General features: G+C 38.7%; 1 protein-coding gene across 16 annotated transcripts in view; it reads left to right on the top strand.

Annotated features, from left to right (window-relative positions):
- Positions 1 to 21,313, top strand: part of afdna (afadin, adherens junction formation factor a) — a 109,956-nt gene that overhangs the window by 83,895 nt on the left and 4,748 nt on the right. For 4 of the 16 annotated variants that reach the window (XM_079639787.1, XM_079639785.1, XM_079639776.1 and 1 more), the window contains 10 exons: positions 3,590 to 3,655; positions 3,886 to 3,959; positions 4,871 to 4,989; positions 5,738 to 5,929; positions 6,019 to 6,107; positions 7,276 to 7,461; positions 8,506 to 9,645; positions 11,932 to 11,967; positions 14,625 to 14,759; positions 17,099 to 17,642. In XM_079639787.1, coding sequence (XP_079495913.1) covers positions 3,590 to 3,655; positions 3,886 to 3,959; positions 4,871 to 4,989; positions 5,738 to 5,929; positions 6,019 to 6,107; positions 7,276 to 7,461; positions 8,506 to 9,645; positions 11,932 to 11,967; positions 14,625 to 14,759; positions 17,099 to 17,642 — 2,581 coding nt within the window. The remainder of the gene's footprint in view (positions 1 to 3,589; positions 3,656 to 3,885; positions 3,960 to 4,870; positions 4,990 to 5,737; positions 5,930 to 6,018; positions 6,108 to 7,275; positions 7,462 to 8,505; positions 9,646 to 11,931; positions 11,968 to 14,624; positions 14,760 to 17,098; positions 17,643 to 21,313) is intronic. The other 12 variants (XM_079639788.1, XM_079639789.1, XM_079639786.1 and 9 more) reach the window with 7 other exon arrangements.

Below are 21,313 nucleotides of genomic sequence, written 5' to 3'. Positions count from 1 at the left end.
ATTTCAAATTCAAATTCGATTTTTATGTTGCTGAGGATTACAGTCTAGAAGAACAGAGCCCCGTCCTAAGTTGAATTGACTTGTTTCAGCCTTCAATCAACCAGTAATGAACTCTGTGCCAGTATCTCCTCACCCCTTGTTTTAAAAACAGTAGCTATTAGTTCAGTAGCAGTAGCTCTTGTTAACATGCATCTGTTTTTTATCAGTGGCTTTTACAGACCTTACTCCATTTCATGTTCTGCGTGCCAGGTTTTCCAGCTTTGATCAAAGCAAGTTTAACGCAAGTTTCCTGAGGAAAGGTCAGCTCAGTTTCTCTCCCGCTGGGCCTGCACGAGACTCCTGCATCAGTCGTGTTCAGACTGCGTGGAAACCGCCTCCGCCTCAGAACTCAACCTTAGGGCTTCTCATGTGTCTCTCACCGCAGGTTCCCTCTTTAATGTGGAGAGACTGGTTTTTGAACGGTTGTTTCTCATCACAGCGTAATGCGTACTTTCAAAGTCTAATCAGAAAGCTTTGCCAGCTGACATTTCTCTCTCTCAGGACTCAGACAAGTTGAGACCTTACAGCAGATGAGAAGCTGCTCACATGCACAACATTGGCATATCTGTATTTCAGCTTTCTTACTTGTTGATAATATGCACACAGTTTCTAATGTCGCAGGCTTTGATGCCCCTTGTGAAACGGCATATGCTGAATTTCTGTTTAATTGTTGTTACCATCAAAGTGCCTCCTTAGCATTCTTTGCCTCCTAGCAATGTAGTTTGCTAATTTGTTGCCCTAATCATCAGTATGTTGTAGCTTGTGTATACTACAGTTTCAAGTAGTTTTCCAACACTTGGTTTGTATTCCCTCTGATGCTTTGGAAAAACCCCATCCTGTTGTTGTGTGTACTCCCTGAGGAGGAGCCATTGTCCAGGATCATATCACATCCCCCCCCCCCCCACAACATACAGGAACAAAGTTACTTATGCTATACTTTGGCAGAGCACATAGCGGTAGGTTGTTTTTATTTGTCTTTACCATAAGATGATTTATGACATCTGATTGCGTATTTTTACTGTTTTCATCACTTGATCTCACAGCAGACTTGTTTTGTAGCTTTTTGATGGTGTTATTATTGGCAGTGTTATTTTATTATAATTGCGATAGGCCTACTACTATGGTTTTTATTAATATTTTGAACATTTTTATTTTTCTGATTTAATAATTTAGTTTTTTGTAATTTTTATTAGTTTTTTGTGAGTTTTGATTTATTTTTATTTCTGTTTTTAAATTAAACTAAATTAAAATGAAATAAAATGGTCCCTTGGCAACTAGCTGACATAAAAGTAAGTTTAAGTTTTTTATATATTATATTGTTTCAGTTGATATTTATTTTATTTAAATTAACAGAAATTTGTGTTAAGTTTTAGTTGTATTATTATAATCCCTCTTTTCTGTGTGGTTATTTTATTTTCCCTCTGTGATTTACATGCAAATTACTCATCAATCTGTATTTGATTACCCATTCTTGATTTAATGCAGCTGATTTTTCTTTGGAAGTTTGTGGTTTTTCACTTTTTCAGACTGTACAAAAAATTTTCTTTGGCCAACTGCTTTATAACTGGCATGACCTCAAACATTTTCTGGGCCTGTTAGCACACATTGCATGTTGATTCATATTTTTCTTATATTTGTGGTTAAGTCATGAATGTTCTGGGTGATATTTGTGTGGTGTTCATGTTCCGGGTGTAGAATTGTTGGGTGTGTTTATGCCATTGTAATGTGAGTGGGTTATGGGGGTCTGTGGCTAACATTGGCTTTATTTCAGAGGGCAGAATAAAAGACGTTGCTGTTTCCCAGGCAGATTTTGTTACTGGGTTCCGATCCATTGCTTCTGGTCAACTTCGTTTAGGTTTGTAGTGCTTATGAGCAATGCGGTGCACATACCAATCTAATCAAGTGATAACCAAAACCTCTGAAAACGAGGAAACAAATCTGGTAGGTTGTAGATTTGAAGGAAGGAGTGTATCATAATTATCAAATGAAACTATTTGAAGATATCTTTCAGTTTTAGCTCCTAGTAGCTGAAGCTTCACCGGTTTGGACTTCTCAATCCATTTGACAGCCACAACAGGCCCAGGTTAAGTGTTCCTGCGTAAGGTAGATTGTGATTTAATGTGACATTTGTGGGGTCTGAATCTTTTCAAAGAGGCTAAAAGCAACATACTGTACAACTGCATGATTGTATGGTAAATGTAGATGTTGCACTCATAACTTGTGGCAGTCCTGTATTGATCAGCATGGGTTTTTCATATATAGTGCTGAAACCATGGAGAAAAACAGAGCCAGTGTGCTCAGCCAGCATGGAGGGAATGTTGTAGACTTGGGTGGTGTGTGGCATTTAGAAAATGGTTTATGACCATGAAAGCATCTTTTGAAGTATGGCATGGACATTGGAGGAGGTCTGGCCCTGGAATTTAGATGTAAATATTGTACTTTTGAAAGAGTTCATATCAGGCTGCTAAAGCAGAGACATTATGTTGATACAGGATAAAGCAAGTTTTTTTTTAAGGAGCAGTTCTTTCCTTTTTCCACTTAACAGAAGCAGCACAGCTATTTTAGCACAGTATTTAACCTGCAATTTATTCCTATGATGTCAAAGCTGAATTTTCAGCATCATTACTCCAGACCTCAGTGTCACATGATCCTTCAGAAAACATTCTAATATGCTGATTTGCTGCTCAAGAATCAGTTAATGTTGTAAATGGTTGTGCTGCGTAATATTCTTCTGGACACTTTGCTTTGCTCAGACTTTGCTGTTATGAATTTGTCAGGTGGGTTTCTGTATGAGAAAAAAACTGAGATAGCTAGGATTTTAATACAGACATCTTAGTTAAATTTTAGCATGATCTCCCTAAAATAGAACCGCTGGCAGCAGCCAGGGGATTTTGGGGATTTTACTTACTTGCTCAAATAGCAAATCCAGCCATCGGAAAAAAAACAAATGTTGCTAACTTGAAACCGCAGTCCTTAAGCAAAACCCTTTTAAAGCTCATATCACTGGTGCTCTGTCAGCTTTAAGCCTTGAACAGACCATTTAACTCCAGTTATGGAGCATTACGTGAAAGAAATGTTATGACTGAGTGTTAAAGCTTGTGTGGTGTTACCATTTCAAGAGTACAGGAAGTGCTTCAATGAATGCATTGTTTAATCCTGAAGTTAATTTCTAGGTTTTATTTAGAGCATTATTTCTGTAGCATGCATTGGCATTTAGGGTCGAGCTGATATCTCAATGGTTGCACAGTCCAGCAGCCAGATGGCCCCTGTCAGATGATGACCTCTGACCCCGGATATTGGGTGAAGTACTCGGAGAGGGTTAAACATGGCTAGTTTGAACAAAAACTTGCCCAGATCTGGTCATTCATGAATGAGTTTATTTATGTGAATGTCTTCACTGCTGGCTCTAGATTTACAGTCTTTCGTGAATAAACGCCTGGTTTCTCCGTCCAGCGTTTTCCACAGCGGAACTACTGGAGCCTGTTAATGACATTTAGATCTTTCTCATAGTGCTAATAAAATGTTTTGCTCTTTGTTTTGTGTTTTTTAGGGTGCCGGGCAAGACAAACTTGGTATTTACATCAAGTCTGTTGTCAAAGGAGGTGCGGCAGACATAGTGAGTTTATTTCGATTTTTATATTTTAATGTTCTTTATAGGCAAAAGCAGATGCTGTGACCTCATTTCTTCTGAAACTACTAGCAGCTAGCATTGCTAGTGTTATTTCTCGTAATTCGTGTCATTGATATTACACTACTATTATAATTAATAGCACTTAGTATTAAACTGTAAAATCTGTAAAAATCAAACTTTGCTTGACTGTCTTGTTTTTGACTGTTTTTCTTCAGGATGGGCGTCTGACTGCCGGAGATCAGTTGCTCAGCGTGGATGGACGGAGTCTGGTCGGTCTCTCTCAGGAGAGGTAATTCTGGAGCATTCAGACCATTAATAATGATGTCTGTAGAATGGGATTTAAAAATTTTGAAATGGACTTACAGGTAAAGCATGTAATATCCGGCTACATCGGAGAAGATAAGCTTTTCAGTGAAATAAACAGGAGGATTGCATGCTAAAACCATTTTGTTACATCACATCACAAGCAAGGACTGTGTCTTTATACACACAATTAAGTGACTTAAGATTAATATATGAAGTCTCGTGTTTTTAGAGCAATTGATGGTGGTGTTAAGGCAAAAATGCCCCTGAAATTTAAGTTCAATAAGGTCCTATGTTTTATTTGTTGATTTAACTTTATCTAAAAGAGGAAAGTTTAATTGTTAGGATGATGTAATGACTTTGCATGAAGAATGACATTTTCATGTTTACACAAATATGCATTTATTAAAATAAAAAGAGAATATTGGGCCTTAATGAGAAGTTGATTTCTGACACTGAGGTTTGTCATGTAATTATCCTGGATTTAACTTGAACTTAGTTCAACATTTATAGCCAGTAAGTTGTGCAGTACAAAGCACCTTTTATGTTTCTAAAGTCAAAATGGCATAAATTTTTTGTTATGTTTGTGTCTTGCATGCGGTGGAATTGATTAAACTTTTTAAATCTGCGGATTGGAGTTAAATGAGAAGCATATGGCTCAAAACAGTTGTGAATGGACACAACTTGAGTTGCCTTTGGTATTCGTTCCAGTGTCCATCTCTTTGAGGCATTTGCTTACAGTTAGCCGACGGCTAATCCAAACAGACATTCTGAGAGATTAGTCTCTTGAAATACGCTCTCATGATATTGTGGGATTGCACATGAATGCTTTGATCATGAAATTCACATAGTCTGCTGTTTTATGTGTTTTACTCATAAGATGTCTCTGTCTTGTAGGGCGGCGGAATTGATGACGCGAACCGGCTCGGTTGTAACGCTTGAGGTTGCCAAACAGGGAGCCATTTACCACGGGCTGGCCACGCTCCTCAGCCAGCCTTCCCCCATGATGCCCCGCGGTAAGCACACACCGCACAACTGCGGCGTGAATATTTATTTAAAGAGGACCTATTATGCTTTATTACATTTTCAACTTTCTTTAGTGTGTAATGTTGATGTTTGAGCATAAAAAAAGTCCAACTCTACAGGGAGTTATTCTCTATATCAGTAAGCGCTGCTTCTGAACTCCCTTAAACGCCTCGATTTTAGTGAGTTCTCTTTTGGGAACTTTTGTGACAGTATTCCTCATTTAAATAATTCCTGCACAAAGGCTTGTGCAGTTATGGGAAGGGGAGTGACAATTCATAGAGACCGAATTAAACAGAGTTACAGACTGGGAAGAGAGGTGCTGCAACAGTGTAAAATAATAATAAGAAAAAATCATAAATGTACCATTCAAGCATGAAAACCTATTCTAGTAGACCCCAAAAACAAACTTTTACAATAGCATAATATGGCCTCTTTAAAGCTCTAACGGGCTTGTGTGTGGGAGCTTCAGTATCCTGCTTAAAAATATCAGCGGCTGCCGCCCAGCATGCATGCGACTAATTCCTTAAAGAGGTGGAAATGTGGTGGATCTGGCACCCGCAGCGTTCCCAGTCACACACAAAATGGTTCAAGTGATGCATTAAATCTAAATGCTTTCGACACATGTCTGGTAGTGTTTCTGATCTGGTGTGTTGTGGGTGAATTCCCCCATTACAGAGAGATGGGCACATTCTCAGTGCTGAGTTTTGCCTCATTCAAACCCCTCTTTCATCTCTGCAGCATCAGACCGTGGACGTGGAGACAAGGGAAAGCTAAGGCCAAAGAGTGAGGGCTTTGAGCTCTATAACAACTCTGTGCAGAATGGCTCTCCTGAGAGCCCACAGGACACGTGGGACACCTATCCTGAACCAAAGAAGGAGGACAGGTTGTTGAAGAATCGTGCAGACCACCGCTCCAGCCCAAATGTGGCTAGTAAGTGTGCCACTTCAAAGACTTGTCATATTTGCTTATTTTAAGTGTTGACTGACATTATATTTATGTCTACTTTTTACCTCCTGAAGACCAGGCTCAGAGTCCAGGTGGGAAGCCTGTTTACCCAGGAGCCCCAGGAAAGATCACGTCAGTCTCAACGGGAAACCTCTGCCCTGATGTGAGTAGACACAATCATCGGCACCTCTAAGATGAATTTTGCACGTGTGTGCCATGAGCTCTTTTCCCCGGTGAATCAAGGGGAAATTTTGGCAGTGTGAACTGTTGACCAACTGATTCCCAGACGAATGAGTCTTATGAGGTGGTTCTTTTTAGCGAATCAAAAACATACAGCATGACCAGTGAAGTTTAACCAATTACCAAACAAATTACTCTCTTATGAACTGTTTTTTTTTTTTTTTTTAGTGAATCGAAAACAAACAGCATGACCAGTGTAGTTTAACCAATTCACAAGCAAATTATTGTTATGAGCTGGTTAGTGAATCAAACACATACACATTAAAGAGTCAATATTAAATTCCATACAATTCTTATCCCTAGTAAGTCATATACTAACTTACTAAGTAAAAGTGGCTACATCAATCACATTGAAGCTGTTTAATGGGACAATAACAGCAACTTACTTTGTATATCTGAATCAAAAACTATTAAAAATAGCAGTGTTTGACTAAAAGGTTTGCTACACAAATTATGTAACTTTGCTACACTGGACATCTGGGAACATTTTTGAGTGACTATTTGCATTTAACTTTTTGGACCAACCTGAAAATGAATCCCTGAGTTTTTTCACACTACACAGTTAATTGGAAAAATTATTCATTATTACCAGAGAAACTAAACTATTATGTAAGCAGCTGAGCTAATGACATGCAACAGAAAATGCAGTTAAGTTGGTAGTAGGTAGTTACTCCCTTATATTCAGAAGTACATCAGAATAGTTAATGCGGAAATGTGTTGTAATGCGGGTGTGTCTTTTTCATGTTAAGTTTCTGGTTTTAATTGAATAACCAGAAACTCTCCAATCCAAACACACACCAGAATATATTTTTTGTCTCTGAAACCACAGGCTAATAGAAGCCTAATAGAAACATGATTCATGGCTGATTGTTGTGTTGCTCTTGTAATTAATCCTAATCATGTCTGTAACCATCATCTGATTGGCTAATCACTCTTTTATTCCTTTGATTTATACACATACATGCTTACTCTCACACTAGTTTCCATTTTAGATGAATTATAACCAATAACGCTGCACTACAAAATTATGGAAAGGGAGGTTACACTGTCACAGCTCAGTCTAATCAGTCTTTACCCTGTTTGTCCAACAGGAGGAGCCCTCTCCACCCCATCCAGAGGCTTATCCGATCCCCACTCAGACATACCCAAGGGAGTATTTCACCTTCCCAGCCTCCAAATCTCAGGACAGGATGGGCCCTGGCCAGCCCTGGCAAAACAACGAACCGGAGCCTCTTCCCCCTATGGATAACCACTCTAACAACAGCATGACTATGCAGGTTAGCCTTTTTAGGAAGAGAATGCATAAGAGTGCTGCTTGGTGTCCTGGTGACACAGTAATATCACAACACTGGCAGTGTCACAGTATTTTTCAAACAGCACTGTACATTAGATACAACTTTTTGTATGAGAGCTACTATTATTTTGGCGTTATGTATATTTTGTGTCCATTCATGTGTTTATTTTGGTATTTTTATTTTGCATATTTTTTATAATGCACACTACCATTCAAAATTTTTACTTCAGTAAGATTTTTATTTATTTTTATTAGTACTTTTATTCAGCAAGAATGCAATAATTGATCAAAAGTGAGTGTAAAGACATTTATATATTATAAAAAAAGTTTTCTAATAAAATGCTATTCAACAAAGAATCCTGAAAAAAAATTGTCTGATCACAGCAAATTGTCCACAAAAATATAAAGCATAACTGTTGAAGACGAGTAATGATCACATGCATAAATTACATTTTAAAATGTATTAGTTATTTGAAATTGTAATATTTCACAATATTGCTGTTTTTACCATATCTCTTTTTATCAAATAAATGCTGCCTTGCTGAGCATAAGAGACTTTTAAAAACATTTAAAAATCATATCTCAAGCTTTTGAATGGTAGTGTATAGTATCTCTTACGTTATCATTTATTTCTGAAAATGTAATTTAATGTTCTGATTTTTTAAGATTTAATTACATTTTCATTCATTTTAATTTTATATGCACTATCTTACAAATTAAATAAATGTAATTACATTACCAAGGGCTTAATACTTTAAACTGTATCTGTTTAATGTGTGGTTTTCACACAAATTTTCCTGTTTTTTGTTTTGTTATTTCCCCCCCAGAGATTCAAAAATCTTTTAAAAACATATTAAATATCATACTTAATTATTTAGTAATTTGCTAGTTTGGTTGAGCTTATCCATTGAATAAAAGTTCATATGTAATTCCTGTCTAGTCACAATTTACATTTGTCTGCAACATCTGTGACATTTTCACAAAAATAAGAAATTAATCTCACTGCTGTGTCATTGTGTCTTGCTAGCGGGTGGCGCGCTCTCAGGAGGAGCTGTGTGACATTCCGGGCGGATACCCAGGTGAACGTCTGCGTCAGGAAGACCTGATGCTCCTGCAGCAGCAGCAGCGTGAGGCTGAGTACCAGCGAGGTGGAGGCGAGCACTGGAACCACCAGGTGTCCTCTTCGGTGGAGTCCAGTACCTCCAGCCAAGAACACCTCAACTTTTCGTCATCCTCTGGCTCTAGGTCCCAGGGCAACCACAAGAGCGGCCCTGGCCGCTGGAAAACCCCAATAGTTCCCAATTCCGGCCCAGTGGGCGTCTCCCAACCCTCTCGTTCTGACCTCCCCCCTCCTCCTCCTCCTCCACCCGCACACTACGACTATGAGCCGCAACCAGACATGCCGCTTCCTCCACCACCGTCTGTTTCACAGCAACAGGCGGTGGCCGCGGCCGATCGCAAGAAACGCGAAGAGCAACAGCGCTGGTATGAGAAGGAAAAGGCCCGGCTCGAAGAGGAGCGAGATAGGAAGAGAAGAGACCAGGAGAGGAAGTTGGTACAGATTCGCAACCCTGCCGTCCCTGGCCCTGCCATGCACAACAACCAGCACGGCCCGCTGCCACCTGCCCCTCAGCACCAACAGATGCCCCATCCACAGCCCCCCATGCCAGTGCAGGTGCCCCAACCGTACCTTCCCCCGGTCCAGCTGCCACAACCGCCGCCGCCACAACCAACTCGGCCCGACAAACTATCCAGCCTTCCTCGCCAACCACCACAGGACACGGTAATCCGTGACCTCTTGCCTCAGCAGCAGCCGCGCACCATTGAGAGGCGCGACCTGCAATACATCACCATCAGCAAAGAGGACATGTCCGCCAGCGACAGCCTGTCGCCCGACCCCTGGAAGAGGGACGCCCGCGAGAAACTGGAGAAACAGCAGCAGCTTCACATCGTGGACCTCCTGGACAAGGAGATCCAGGAGCTTCAGGCCAAGCCTGAGCGCACCGCCGAGGAGAGCGACCGCATGCGCAAACTCATGCTGGAGTGGCAGTTCCAGAAGAGACTGCAGGAGTCCAAGCAGAACGAGGAAGATGAGGAGGAGGAGGATGACGAAGATGTAGACACCACGCTAATTATGCAGAGACTGGAGGCGGAGAAGAGAGCACGGGTGAGCAGACGCAGGGAAATTGGTAGCTGTAGTTTGCAATGTGGATATAAATGGTTGAAGTCAACATGAAATCAAAACTGACCTCATTTACTTTCGTAATGCACATTCCTGGTCTTATTGTGAACGAATTATCAGGGCACGTTAATCCAAATGTAATAACTCGTTCCACCTCTGAAAGGTGTAGATATGAGCCATGTAGGCATGGAAAATAATATTAGCCATAGACAACCTAGTGAACCTACAATTGGTGTACTAGTTGTCACGTCATATTAAGCTATAGGAAAACGTATTTTAATGTTTAAACAATTGCAATCAATTCTCGCCAATTTTGTATTTATTTTTTTATTTCAATAATGTAGGCCATTCTGAAGATCATCGCATCACAAAAGTGAAATAGGTTGTGATGCTTTTCATGTTGACTTTAAGTACTTAAAATGTTACTATATCTTGATAAATGGTTTTGTGATGTACCTTTTCCTCACGCTTGTATAGAGCAATAACATTGTTTTTCAGCTGCTTGGGAACGATTAAGAGTCAGGACATTTTTAAAAGAACTAGTTCTACTTGAGTACACTTGCACATGTGTTTTTCCCTTTGCTGCGCAGATCGAATCGTCTAAGGTAGTTGCAAACCTCTGCAGTATTGTTTGAAGTTGAGTGCCGGTCTCTTTGTATGTCCGTATAGACTTGCGTTATGCTTGAAACCGCAGTCAGAAGCAGGACAGACTGGTGATGGAATCGCTAATCACTAACCTGGGAATCCTAGCGTGAATGTTTTTATTTTTATTTTTGTTATAATGAATGTTTTGCCATGTGCTCCTGCAACATGCCTATGCCATTGCTTTTCCATGCTGCACTGCTGATATATGCTGCGCTGACGGAGGGGGGAAGCCAGGGCTTTACGATGCCAAGCACTGGACACGTTTTCCACTGCTTGCCCCAGCATCAACCTGCCTCGTCCAGATCTGTACATCTCTCCTGATCTCATCTGTCATTTAAAATCTGATATTCATTTAACTTCTGAAAACAGATTTCCATTGGAACCATTTCTGACCTTCAGCTACTGGCTAACCAACCATTTAGGATCAGAATTAATATTATTTGAAATGTGCTAACAACTATTTTGAACAAGACATGAACATTTATTATTTATATGCAAGGACTTTTCAGGCACATATTAAGCCTCGTCTCTGACCCGGGTGGAGAATCAAAACCATTGATTCTGTTAGTAACTAGGGCTGGGTGATAAAATCAATAAAAATAATTAAATGTTAAATCTATCGATGTGTGTGTATATATATATATATATGCACCGATAGATTTAATATTTGATTATTTTTATACACCAATTTAATTATACATAATAATAATCAGCCATATCTATTTTCTAAATTCACCCATTAATATATTTTGTTTTAAATTAATGTTTTATATATATATATATCTTTTTTTTAATATATTTACTTTTTTTAAGAGATGACTAACAAATCGTGTATGCAAATAATTTCAAATGAATCGATTTGCTATTTCGTAACCGTTAGAATATATATTGGCTAAATAAAATGTTTAATATTCAAATTGACAACTTCGATTTTATATATCCATAAAATTGGCGAATGTATAGTAAATATTAGATGCATCGCCCAGCCCTATTAGTAACTAATGGCTTAATCTGTGCTCAGGAAACAGCCTGTGATGAGTACAGCCTTTAATGTCGAAACATTTGAGTTCAGTTCAATTGAATTTTACTTCTTGACTTCTTGGTGGGCTGGTTTGTGCGTGTTATTTCCAAATGGCTTTTTTGTGCTTTCCCAGTCTCTGAGACATTCAGTGCTAGCACAAACTTCAGCCCCCTGAAGTCCACTAACGTTTTCCACCACCTGCCGTAGCATAGCGCTCACCTGAGTTCCTGCTAACGTTGATATCGCTCCATCTCTGAGGAGTTGGCAGGTCGAGCCGTCTAAGGGAAGGTCAACACAATCCTGTGTGTTTGAAGGAAAATATTGCTAGTGCTTCAGTGGGGGGGACGTGGAATGATGGGGAAATTCCTCACCAGCTCAAGTGTTTGTGGAGAGAAGTGGACCGCTGGCACTAATCAGACCCAAACTGCCCTGGAATGTTCCTGGCAGCACATCACTACGTCCCGGCCCACTGCGCCAATGTTTTTTTTGTTTTGTTTTTTACTTTTATCTTCTCTAAAACCCCTCCTTTTCTTTATTTCTTACTACTTTATTTATTCTCTCTCCCACCCCTTTGGTTGCTCTGTATGTTTTTGTTTCTCTTGCAGCAGACTGCTGTTCCAGCAATCTCTGTACTAGACTTGGTATGTTCTTTACGCTCTTTACTTGTCTTCCTGTTTCGGCTCCACCTGTGTCTCCTCTTGTTCACTACCTCCCCCCCTTCATTCGGCCGTGGTGGCTCCTTTACCCATGGGTATTATTTTGAGAGAGATGTACCACTTTTTCAAGCAGGGGACACCATCATGGGGACTTCATCTCGGGATGTTCATTGTGCTTCACTGGGAAACTGCTGCTTTGCAACAATATCTAAAAATGAGTAGACTAAAGACATCATAGAAAATAAATTTTTAAAGCTAAAGTTAGTCATTTCTAAGCCAGTGTCACCATATGGACTAAGTTTTGTAGTTATATTCAAAACTAGTTTTCATCTTCCATTGGTTGGGGAAACGGTCTCGCCTCCAAACTCACTCCATATCAACCTACGAATGCTTAATTTTGATTAATTAAATGATTCATCAAATTAATTAAATATTAAGATAATTAATATTATTTTGACCCAGTATTTATTTTCTTTCAAAAAAAAGAAAGAATTTTTAATAATTAAGATAATTAAAATAATTGACTCACCCCTCGTTTTCTTAAAAAAAAGAAAGCAAGGCACTTACAGTAGTGGCCATGTTTTGAAGGCTTTAAAAGCAGAAATATTAAGCTTATAATTTTATAAAAAGCACTTACAATAATTCTTGTTAACTTTTTTGAATTGTAAAAATGGTTCTTCATTTTATCGTCATTTTAAGGTTTTTGACGTTGTCATGTCAACAAAATTAGATATAAAAGTTTTTTTACACTGTTGAGGCTATACTGTTGAAACCGTGGGTATTTTGACGCTCCATTCACTTCCATTGTAAGTGCTTCACTGTAACCCTGGGTTTTTTTGTTTAGTTTTTTTTAAGAAAAAGATGGAGAAGTTGAACTTGAAATAAATGTTTTGTGGCAATCTACAGTATGCCACAAATGCTGTCGATTGAGTTTATCCTGCATTAAATATTCCTCTAACAAAAAAAAATCACACACTTCAGCTTTAAATGTGCTCAGGATAGCAACCTTATGTCTGGAAGTGTGCGCAAGGCTTAGACATGAACATTTGCATCTAGAAAACCACAAAATTAATTCCAAAGAAAGCTTTGAAAGGTCTTTTTCCTTCTTGGAGAACATGATGAAGCTCTGCTGGTTTCGGCAGCCGTTGTTTCAATGCAGTGTCATCATGAGGGGTGGGTTGGTGCATGTTTTCTTCCAGCCCAGTCTCTCCGGCCCTGAGCTTGCTTGCATGTGGGCCTCGTCACCATGCCGTGATCTCCATTCCGGTTTCTTCCTCCACTCCACTCATCACTGCTCTCTGTGTCTGTGTTGACCCTGGCGCTTTGCCGCTCCTTTATTCTGCGTTTCTCCATGGTTTTTGGTGCTGGGTTTCTTCTTCCCCTATCCTGACTACTGGACGTGTCTCTGTTTATGTCCTCTTCCTTCTGATTTCCGATGGAAACGTTGTATGGACATGATTTGTATTTCCCTACCTGTTGAGCATTGTATATGTATTGTGTATGAAGTTTGATTAAGGTGTTTGGATTACCTTTCGAATAATTTTCTGTAGATGTGAAGAAGCGTTTCTGTCAGTAAGTTGTTTTGCATGCAGCGGTGTATGTGCATGTCATTCTCTTTTAATGTGTGATTGTGTTTGATGCACGATACCTCTCGTCACAGTGATCACACTTTTACTGGTGATAATTCAACAGGATGCTTTTTATACAAATCACCACAGCAGGCTAGTCTATAAATGAGCTATTAATAAATAAAACAACTACACGTTTTATCTAGATGACTGTTAGAACTGTAAAAAAAAAAAATCAATGTAGTATTTGGTTTAATGTTATGTGTAAATATAGGTTTATAAGTTTAAATAGAAGTTCAAATATTTGGGCTCAGTAAGATTTTCTTCTTAATTTTTTTAAAAGTCTCTTACTGTATGTTCACCAAGTGCATTTATTTGATCAAAACAGTAAAATCAGTGATACTGTGAAATATCATTACATTTCAAATACATATTTTGTATTTTAAAATGTATTCCTATGATGGGAAAGCTGAGTTTTTTCAGCATCATTATTCCAGACTTAAGTCACATGATCCTTCAGAAATTCTAATATGCTGATTTGTATTTAAGAACCATTTATTATTATTATCATTTGAACAGAGTTGTGCTGCATAATATTTTTGTGAAAACCGAGATACATTTTTTCAGAATACTTTAATGAATAGAAGGTTAAAAAAGCATTTTCAAGCATATATGAAAATCAAAAACTTTTGAAACATTATAAATGTCTTTAAAAGTATTACTTTAAGAAAAAAGTCTTATAGACCCCAAACTTTTGAACGGTAGTGGACGTTTGTTAAAATCACAAAACTAGTTAAGCTAATAGAGCCAGTAGATTGTATATCAGTAGTTTTAGGATTAAATTGGCGTGAAATTTAGTTGTTAACCAATAAAACGGGCGCAAGCTCCAATTTTTTCTAGATTTTTTTCTTTTCTATGTTATCATCAGTTGGATCAATTTAGGAACAATTTAGGTTTACGTCAATCATTTAGGTTTAGCACCAGGATTTAAAATGGCAAATTCAGTCAGTCCAGCCATCTTCTCTGTGGTCCAGTGTTTTTCCTCTAAACCTGATTATGTATTGTGCACCTCAGCTACAGGACGAGGAGCGACGACGGAAACAGCAGTTGGAGGAAATCCGTAAGCGTGAAGCAGAAGAACGAGCCAAACAGGAGGAGGAGAGACGCTGGAGAGAGGAGGAGAGAGCCAGACGAGAGACCGAGGAGAAGGTATTGAGATCGAAACGGACCAGCGACAAATTCGGAACTTTCTATATGTAGTTTAATGCATTTATTTAAGATGTTTCTAATGACAAAGGACTCATAGACAGAAAATGCAGCATGCATATGTTAAGTTTTTTTTGTGTAATGTGCAATTGCTGGCATGTTTTGGCACACTTTATATGAATGCAGATTATCTTTGTCTTTTTCCCCCTTCAAACAGGCTTTAAACACAAGTCACGACTACAGCAGATAGATTTCAATGTCTCAGACCTGTAATCTTGCTATTATTAGTCAGGTTAATTATAGTGAGATGTTCTCCCAAAACGTTCTCTGCAACTTTATGAATCAGTCTTTTGACATATTTATCTGAAGGAGACATGTGATCAGCCATGTTTATTTATGCTAATGCAAAGCTTTTTCAAGGTTTTCGCTTGATTTCCATGTGGATGCTTCCTCACGATCTTGTAAGTGGGTGTGATTAGAGACAGCAGCTGATGTTTAATACGTCAGGCTGTACGAAATCACAGCCCCTTGTATAATTAAAAATAATGTGTATCTATGTATATGTATATATATACTATACGTGCTGATAATAGTCATGTTTACTGCAGTCCTGGAGTTAGTAATGAACCGTTAACTGATAAAGGCTAAATTGAGTTTGTTTAACTCCCATGTGTTACACTTCTGGAATGCCTCAGCAGGTCATTGACTTACCAGTGGTCTGAATTTACATTCTCCATCTAAAATGTGAGCAGTATCGTCCCACTATGTGACCATCCAGTTTTATTTGTGCCTGTGTGCGTCATTTTCAGACCACTGGTAATTTTAGAGGCCAGTTGTGATGTCCAACTGCATGTCTTCACAACATCTCCACTCCTGTGTTTGTGATGTATCCCCATCCCCTTTCAAAGAAACGCATGAGAATCACATGTCAGATCTTTGCACAACAATCCAGCATTTTGTTGGGCGGCCATTGCCATTCCATACAACATTGCTTGGAAGTGCTGTTGGAAATGGGCCCACCTTGGTTTTCATGGAGGCCGTCCCAGATTGAACTAGCTCATGTGTGTTTTGCCTCCACACGCACTCATAAGAGACATTCCCACCGCATATTAACCCAGGGGATCCATGCAGAGACCAGAGCAGCCAGCCACTGGGTGTTTTTCTCCAGAGTTAAACCACCAAATGCCAGCCAGACATGGAGCTCGTAACAGTATCATATGCTCCAGTCTTTCCATTACTGTTAGAACAAGACGCATCTGTCAGCTGTAGTGACTTGTTTCTCTTTGGTGCCATCTGGTGTGCTTACAGTCAAATGCAAGTCTTTTACAATGTCTTCACTGCAAGCAAGCAACACAATGCAAGTAAATTATATTGTGTTTATACAATTAGCATTTTTGAGTTAGATTAAGGAGCCGTTTTCATGACACTGTTTTCAACTAGAAACGGAAAACGTTTTATGCGATGATAATGGCGTTTTGGGGGCCTACAAATGCTAACTTTGGAAAACTGGTTTTCAAAGTGCAAGTTTTTAAAACAATACCGTTACTGTCTCTGTGTAAAGTACAAAAACGTAAATCTGTGAAAAAGGTGATGGCATGCACATGCATATTACATGTTTAGTCTATAGGCAGGCGAGTGCCCTGTAAAAGAATGCGAATGTGCACAGGCACATAGTCTTTCTTTACAACATGACATCGCCTACTACTGGCCTGGCATGCGTAATACAGCGTTTTTAGTCGTTTTCGCAGATCCGTGTGAATGGGGATCCTTTTGATTACCTTGTCATCTGCACAAAGAAAAAACGTTTCCATTTTTAGTACATCGTTGTCATGTAAACGTACCCTTACGTGAAATCTTTGAAACACTTGTGTACGTGTATATGTAAGTGATTGGTCCCTTTTCATGTCCAAATGGGTGGTTCTTGGCCAGATTAAGTTGCAACGTGCACTGAACTTGCAAAACTATGCGCATTACAAATAACAAGGCTCTCTATGCAACAAGCGACAATGCAAGCTAGCAGTATTGTTGCTTCATATCATGTCTAGTTTGTGCCTTTGCTTGCTTGCTTGCAGTGTAGACTGTATTTGTTAAAGCCACTGGCCCACTTTCCCCAAACATGCAGGAGTAAGTTTTAGCAACTTAATTCACATTTAGAAACACATTACATCACATCAGCAAACACATTTCGTCCACTACAATGTAGCTTTACTACATTGGTGCATCCATTAGCCAGAGTACCGTTAGCTTTGACCCAGGCCTCGCCGGGGCCCCTGGTGGTCAATGTGAGCGGCGCAGGCTAGCAAAGGCAGCTCTAACCAGCTCTTCCCATGTTCCCCCTTCAGAGGAGACAGGAGGAAGAGTACTACACCCGCCTGGAGGCAGGGCGGCGCCGGCAGCACGAGGAAGCCGAGCGTAAGCTGCTAACGCCAGACGAGCCTGGTCTGTACAGACCTCCCCTTCCCCGGGATTACCAGCCCCCTTCACCCGCAAGCACCCCCACCACTAACATCAACAACAGCGCCCCTCCGCCCCCGCCTCAGAGAAACACCTCCTACCTCAAAACCCAGGTCGCCTCCCCCGACACCATATACACTGCCAAGTTTGTCTCGTACAATGACGAGGAGGAGGAGGATGAGGAGGACGCGGGCCTAACAGGTCAGGTTAAGCTCTCGGCCACCCGGAAGTCCTACGGTGACCTTCCGCCCGCCCCAAAGTCCCAGCCGCCGCCAACCGCGCGCAAGCCCCGTCCCGTCTCAGATGGCATCTTTCTGTCCAACTCATTCCAGCTGCCCACAGCGGCCAATGCCAACAGTACTGCTCTCAAGGCAGGGCAGCCCCCTCTCCCTCCCACCAAACCCAGCTTCATCCCGTCAGCCAACTCGAAAGGTAGAGACGCCGAGGAGAGAGAAGGGCCCGACCTCAGCCCACTCGTCCTCCGTTTGTTATTGGGTTATTCGTTTTCATGTTTAGTTTTTTTTGGTGTTCGTTTGTTCCTTTTCCTGTTTTCCAACGGAGTCTCAGCGCTCTACATTTTCCATATTCCCTCTACCTTTCTATCTGTAAATTTGCGTAGTATCATAGCCAATCAATCGAATCATATGTCCTGGTTTTTATCTTTTTTTTTTTTTTTTTGTTTTTTTTTTTTTTTTGCAGGAATCTTTTGGGTTTCATTACAAGTTGAGCTCAGTTGACAGCATTTGTCCATTATCATAGAAAACTATATCGACTCATTTATTTCTTTCTTTTTAAACTACGACTCAAAAGTTTGGGGTCAGTAATATTTGTTTTATTTTCAAAGAAATCAATTCTGTTATTCATCAAGGGTGCATTAGCAATCAAAAGTGACAGGAAAGTTATTTATAATGCTTTTCTTTTGATCTTTATATCAAAGATCCAGAAAACAAATTATTGGTTCTCAACATGTATAATAATCAGAAAAGGGGAATATAACTTTACACGTTGTATAACTACTGTAAAAAGCCTGCAAATCAAAGCAAGCAACTTTTGCAAACTGTTCACACAAGAATACCAGAAAGGTTGGTGTAATTTTACACGAGTCGTTCAGTACTGTCGCCTTGAATCAGCAGAACAACATTTTAATCATAACTTGGATGCAATTTATTGGTACAATTACTGTTATTCTTATTTATTCTTTACTAAGTTATCAAACTTATTGTATGCAACAAATGCTATCAAGTGAGCTCAGCTTGTATTAAAGCCATAATGTTCCTTTTAAATAGTAATTAGTTTTTTGTTTGTTTGTTTTCCGATCACCTATTCCCCCCGATTCCTCTTCCTCGAATCATCCTAGCGCCGTACAAGCAGTCAGTAGACCTCGTGATTCGCTGTGCGGTCCAAAATCAGTCCAAGTACTGTTGGTGTTGCCAGCCGTTTCATGTGTGTGTGATGTGCTTTTGGGGTAGGCCCGGGTCTCAGCGGCCCGACCCCATGCTCGAACATAATCAGCTCAGGGAACGAGACACTGGCTTCTTGTCGCTTGCAGTGGTGGGCTCAACGCTGCACCTCTCCTCAGTCCTGTTTACTCTTGGCAACGGGGAAAAGATTTGTTGGATGAGGCGCTTTTCTTGTGCTTGACTGTTTAAAATCCATCTCAATTTGTTTTACTTGTATCTTTAGGAATCTTGGTGCGTACAGTCCTGCTAAATTTTTTTTTAGGGTTTGGCTCCCTCAAGTGTTAAGCATTTAAATCAGTGCATGTAGTTCTGCCAAGTCAAACCTGTTTGAAAATAAAAAAAGTGTAGTACAACTCTAGTTTTAACACTCAAAGTAATAGTTTTATATCAGTTTCAAGTTCGTATAGCTTTGAAGTTGCGCTTAGTAATTTTTCCCCTCAAAATAGTTGTTTCCCTAAGGAAATGAATTGTACCTTTGGAAAATGATTTATTTAAATGAATAATTTATTTATAATTATTATATTTTATAATAATTACATTTATTTTAAATATGAATACATAGGAGTACTAAATATTTTAAAGTATTAAATAAATATTTTATTATGTTCATATTTCATATTATATTTTATTCATATTTTGATCAAATTACAAAGTCGTTGTTTTACTTTTTCGAACTTGATTTTCGAACTTGATTTATTTATTTTAGTATTTAATTTTTTAATTGTCTGTACGTACTCATTTTGAGTGACTTTGCAACAGATGTGAAACTTTTAAACAGTCATGTGCAAAAAAAGCCTATTGCACAAAGATGCCCAGTGTATCTGACCTTGCATGTAATCTGCACAAAGCTTCCCTCCACTTAATGTCATTGGGGCCTGTTGTGATCAGAGTTGCATTTACGCTTACCGAGGAACTAACTTTGCATTAATCAGCCAATAAAAAGCACGGCACTTCTCCCTGCTCAGACTGAATGAAGCTTTTTTTTAAGCCATGAATCAATTGCTGCTGCTTTGCTTAATGCGTCTCTTACCATTTAAATGTCATTATTTCTGTCTGCAACTCTGCTGAAGCCTCATGGACCCAAAACCATTGTTTTATACACACCCTTTGGTTGTTATCTTTAGGTTTACACTCAGTTCCAAAACCTAGCAAGCTGGGTAAATACATCGCAGGAACACGTTGTCTTCTAAACTTTGTCTTTCCAGAATGAGATTAAAAATGCAATGAGATTTTAAAAAAAAAAGGTAAATCTAAGATGATTGACGAGTCTAGGGATATGTTACATATAGTAATAATAATAATAAACAATAAATAAATGCATGTATAATAATAATAATAATAATAAATGTTTCGTAAAATAAATATTACATTTTAAATGTTAATTATATAAATATTTCATTTATTACTGAAAAACATCAATGAAAATAACACGTAGATAATGATAATAATAATATGCATGTATAATAATAGTTATGTATTTGATAAAGTAAATGTTTGATTTAACCTTTATTTTAAATGTTAATATTATATAATACATATTATAATATTTATTTCATTGTTCAAAAAATCATATAAAATATAATTTAGATAATATAATATGTATAATAATAAATGTATTTAATAAAAGAAATATTGATAAATAAGTATTTCATTGATTACTGAAAAATATAATTTAGATTTGTTTAATTTACTTGAACCGTTTTAACCAATATTAATGTGTAACATAAATTGTGTATTGGATTATTACATTAAGATGCTATCTTTGTGGAGATGCCTTAAGACAGCTCACTAGTTTTTGGAACTGAAATTTAGCGCTGATGCAATATTGATTTGGCTTGGTTTCAGCGGTGTTGTAGTTCTCACTCTTATATTCTGTCTGTCTGCTGTCTTGCTGTCCAGTTTGTCTTTATTTGGATGTGTCTTTGCCATCATCATTTGCTTAGCTCCACCCACCCTCCCCTGCTTCCTCTCACATTGGGCCGCATGGAATCATGGGATTCCACAGCCCCTCCCATCACCTTCTCTGAGAAGGTGCGCCGCCGACCTGCTGGAACAACCAAGTCTCTGAGCAAAAAAAGGATCACTATCTGTGGACTTTAAGCCTTTAAAGTTTATTTTCTGCTTTATTGTTAAAGAAGTTCATTCATCAAATCCCAACAAAGCCAAAAACAGGACTTTTTACTAAATTTTCTGATTTTGATAAAGGAAAAACATCGCCCCACAGCCATGTACTACTGCAGAGTTGTTCAGTCAGTTTGTAGGCTAATTCACCATGTGTTTCCTTGGGGATCTTTAATGGGGTTTTAGAAAGCATTTTTTGATTTGAGTAAAAAGGTGTTTGGTCAACCTTACTTCAAAAGTTTAACTTCAACATTATTTACACACAGTCACACTTAACATAAACACATACACTGAAAGAAATTTTGGGCACATTTTTTACCTTTATGGGTACAGCAGCTTGTCACTGGGGCAGTTATTCATTTATGTACCCTTAAAAAGTTAATAATAATACCTTAAGTGCAGTGTACATGAACCTATAAGGTATTAATATGCACCTGTTATTAAGTTATTATTATTATTTATTTAACTATAATAATTTATATATATATATATAATGCATATTTTTCAAAGATATAATACAAT

The sequence above is a fragment of the Phoxinus phoxinus genome (assembly GCF_949152265.1).
Source record: "Phoxinus phoxinus genome assembly, chromosome: 16".
Taxonomy (NCBI): Eukaryota; Metazoa; Chordata; class Actinopteri; order Cypriniformes; family Leuciscidae; genus Phoxinus; species Phoxinus phoxinus.
This window is presented reverse-complemented; position numbering and strand designations above follow the sequence as displayed.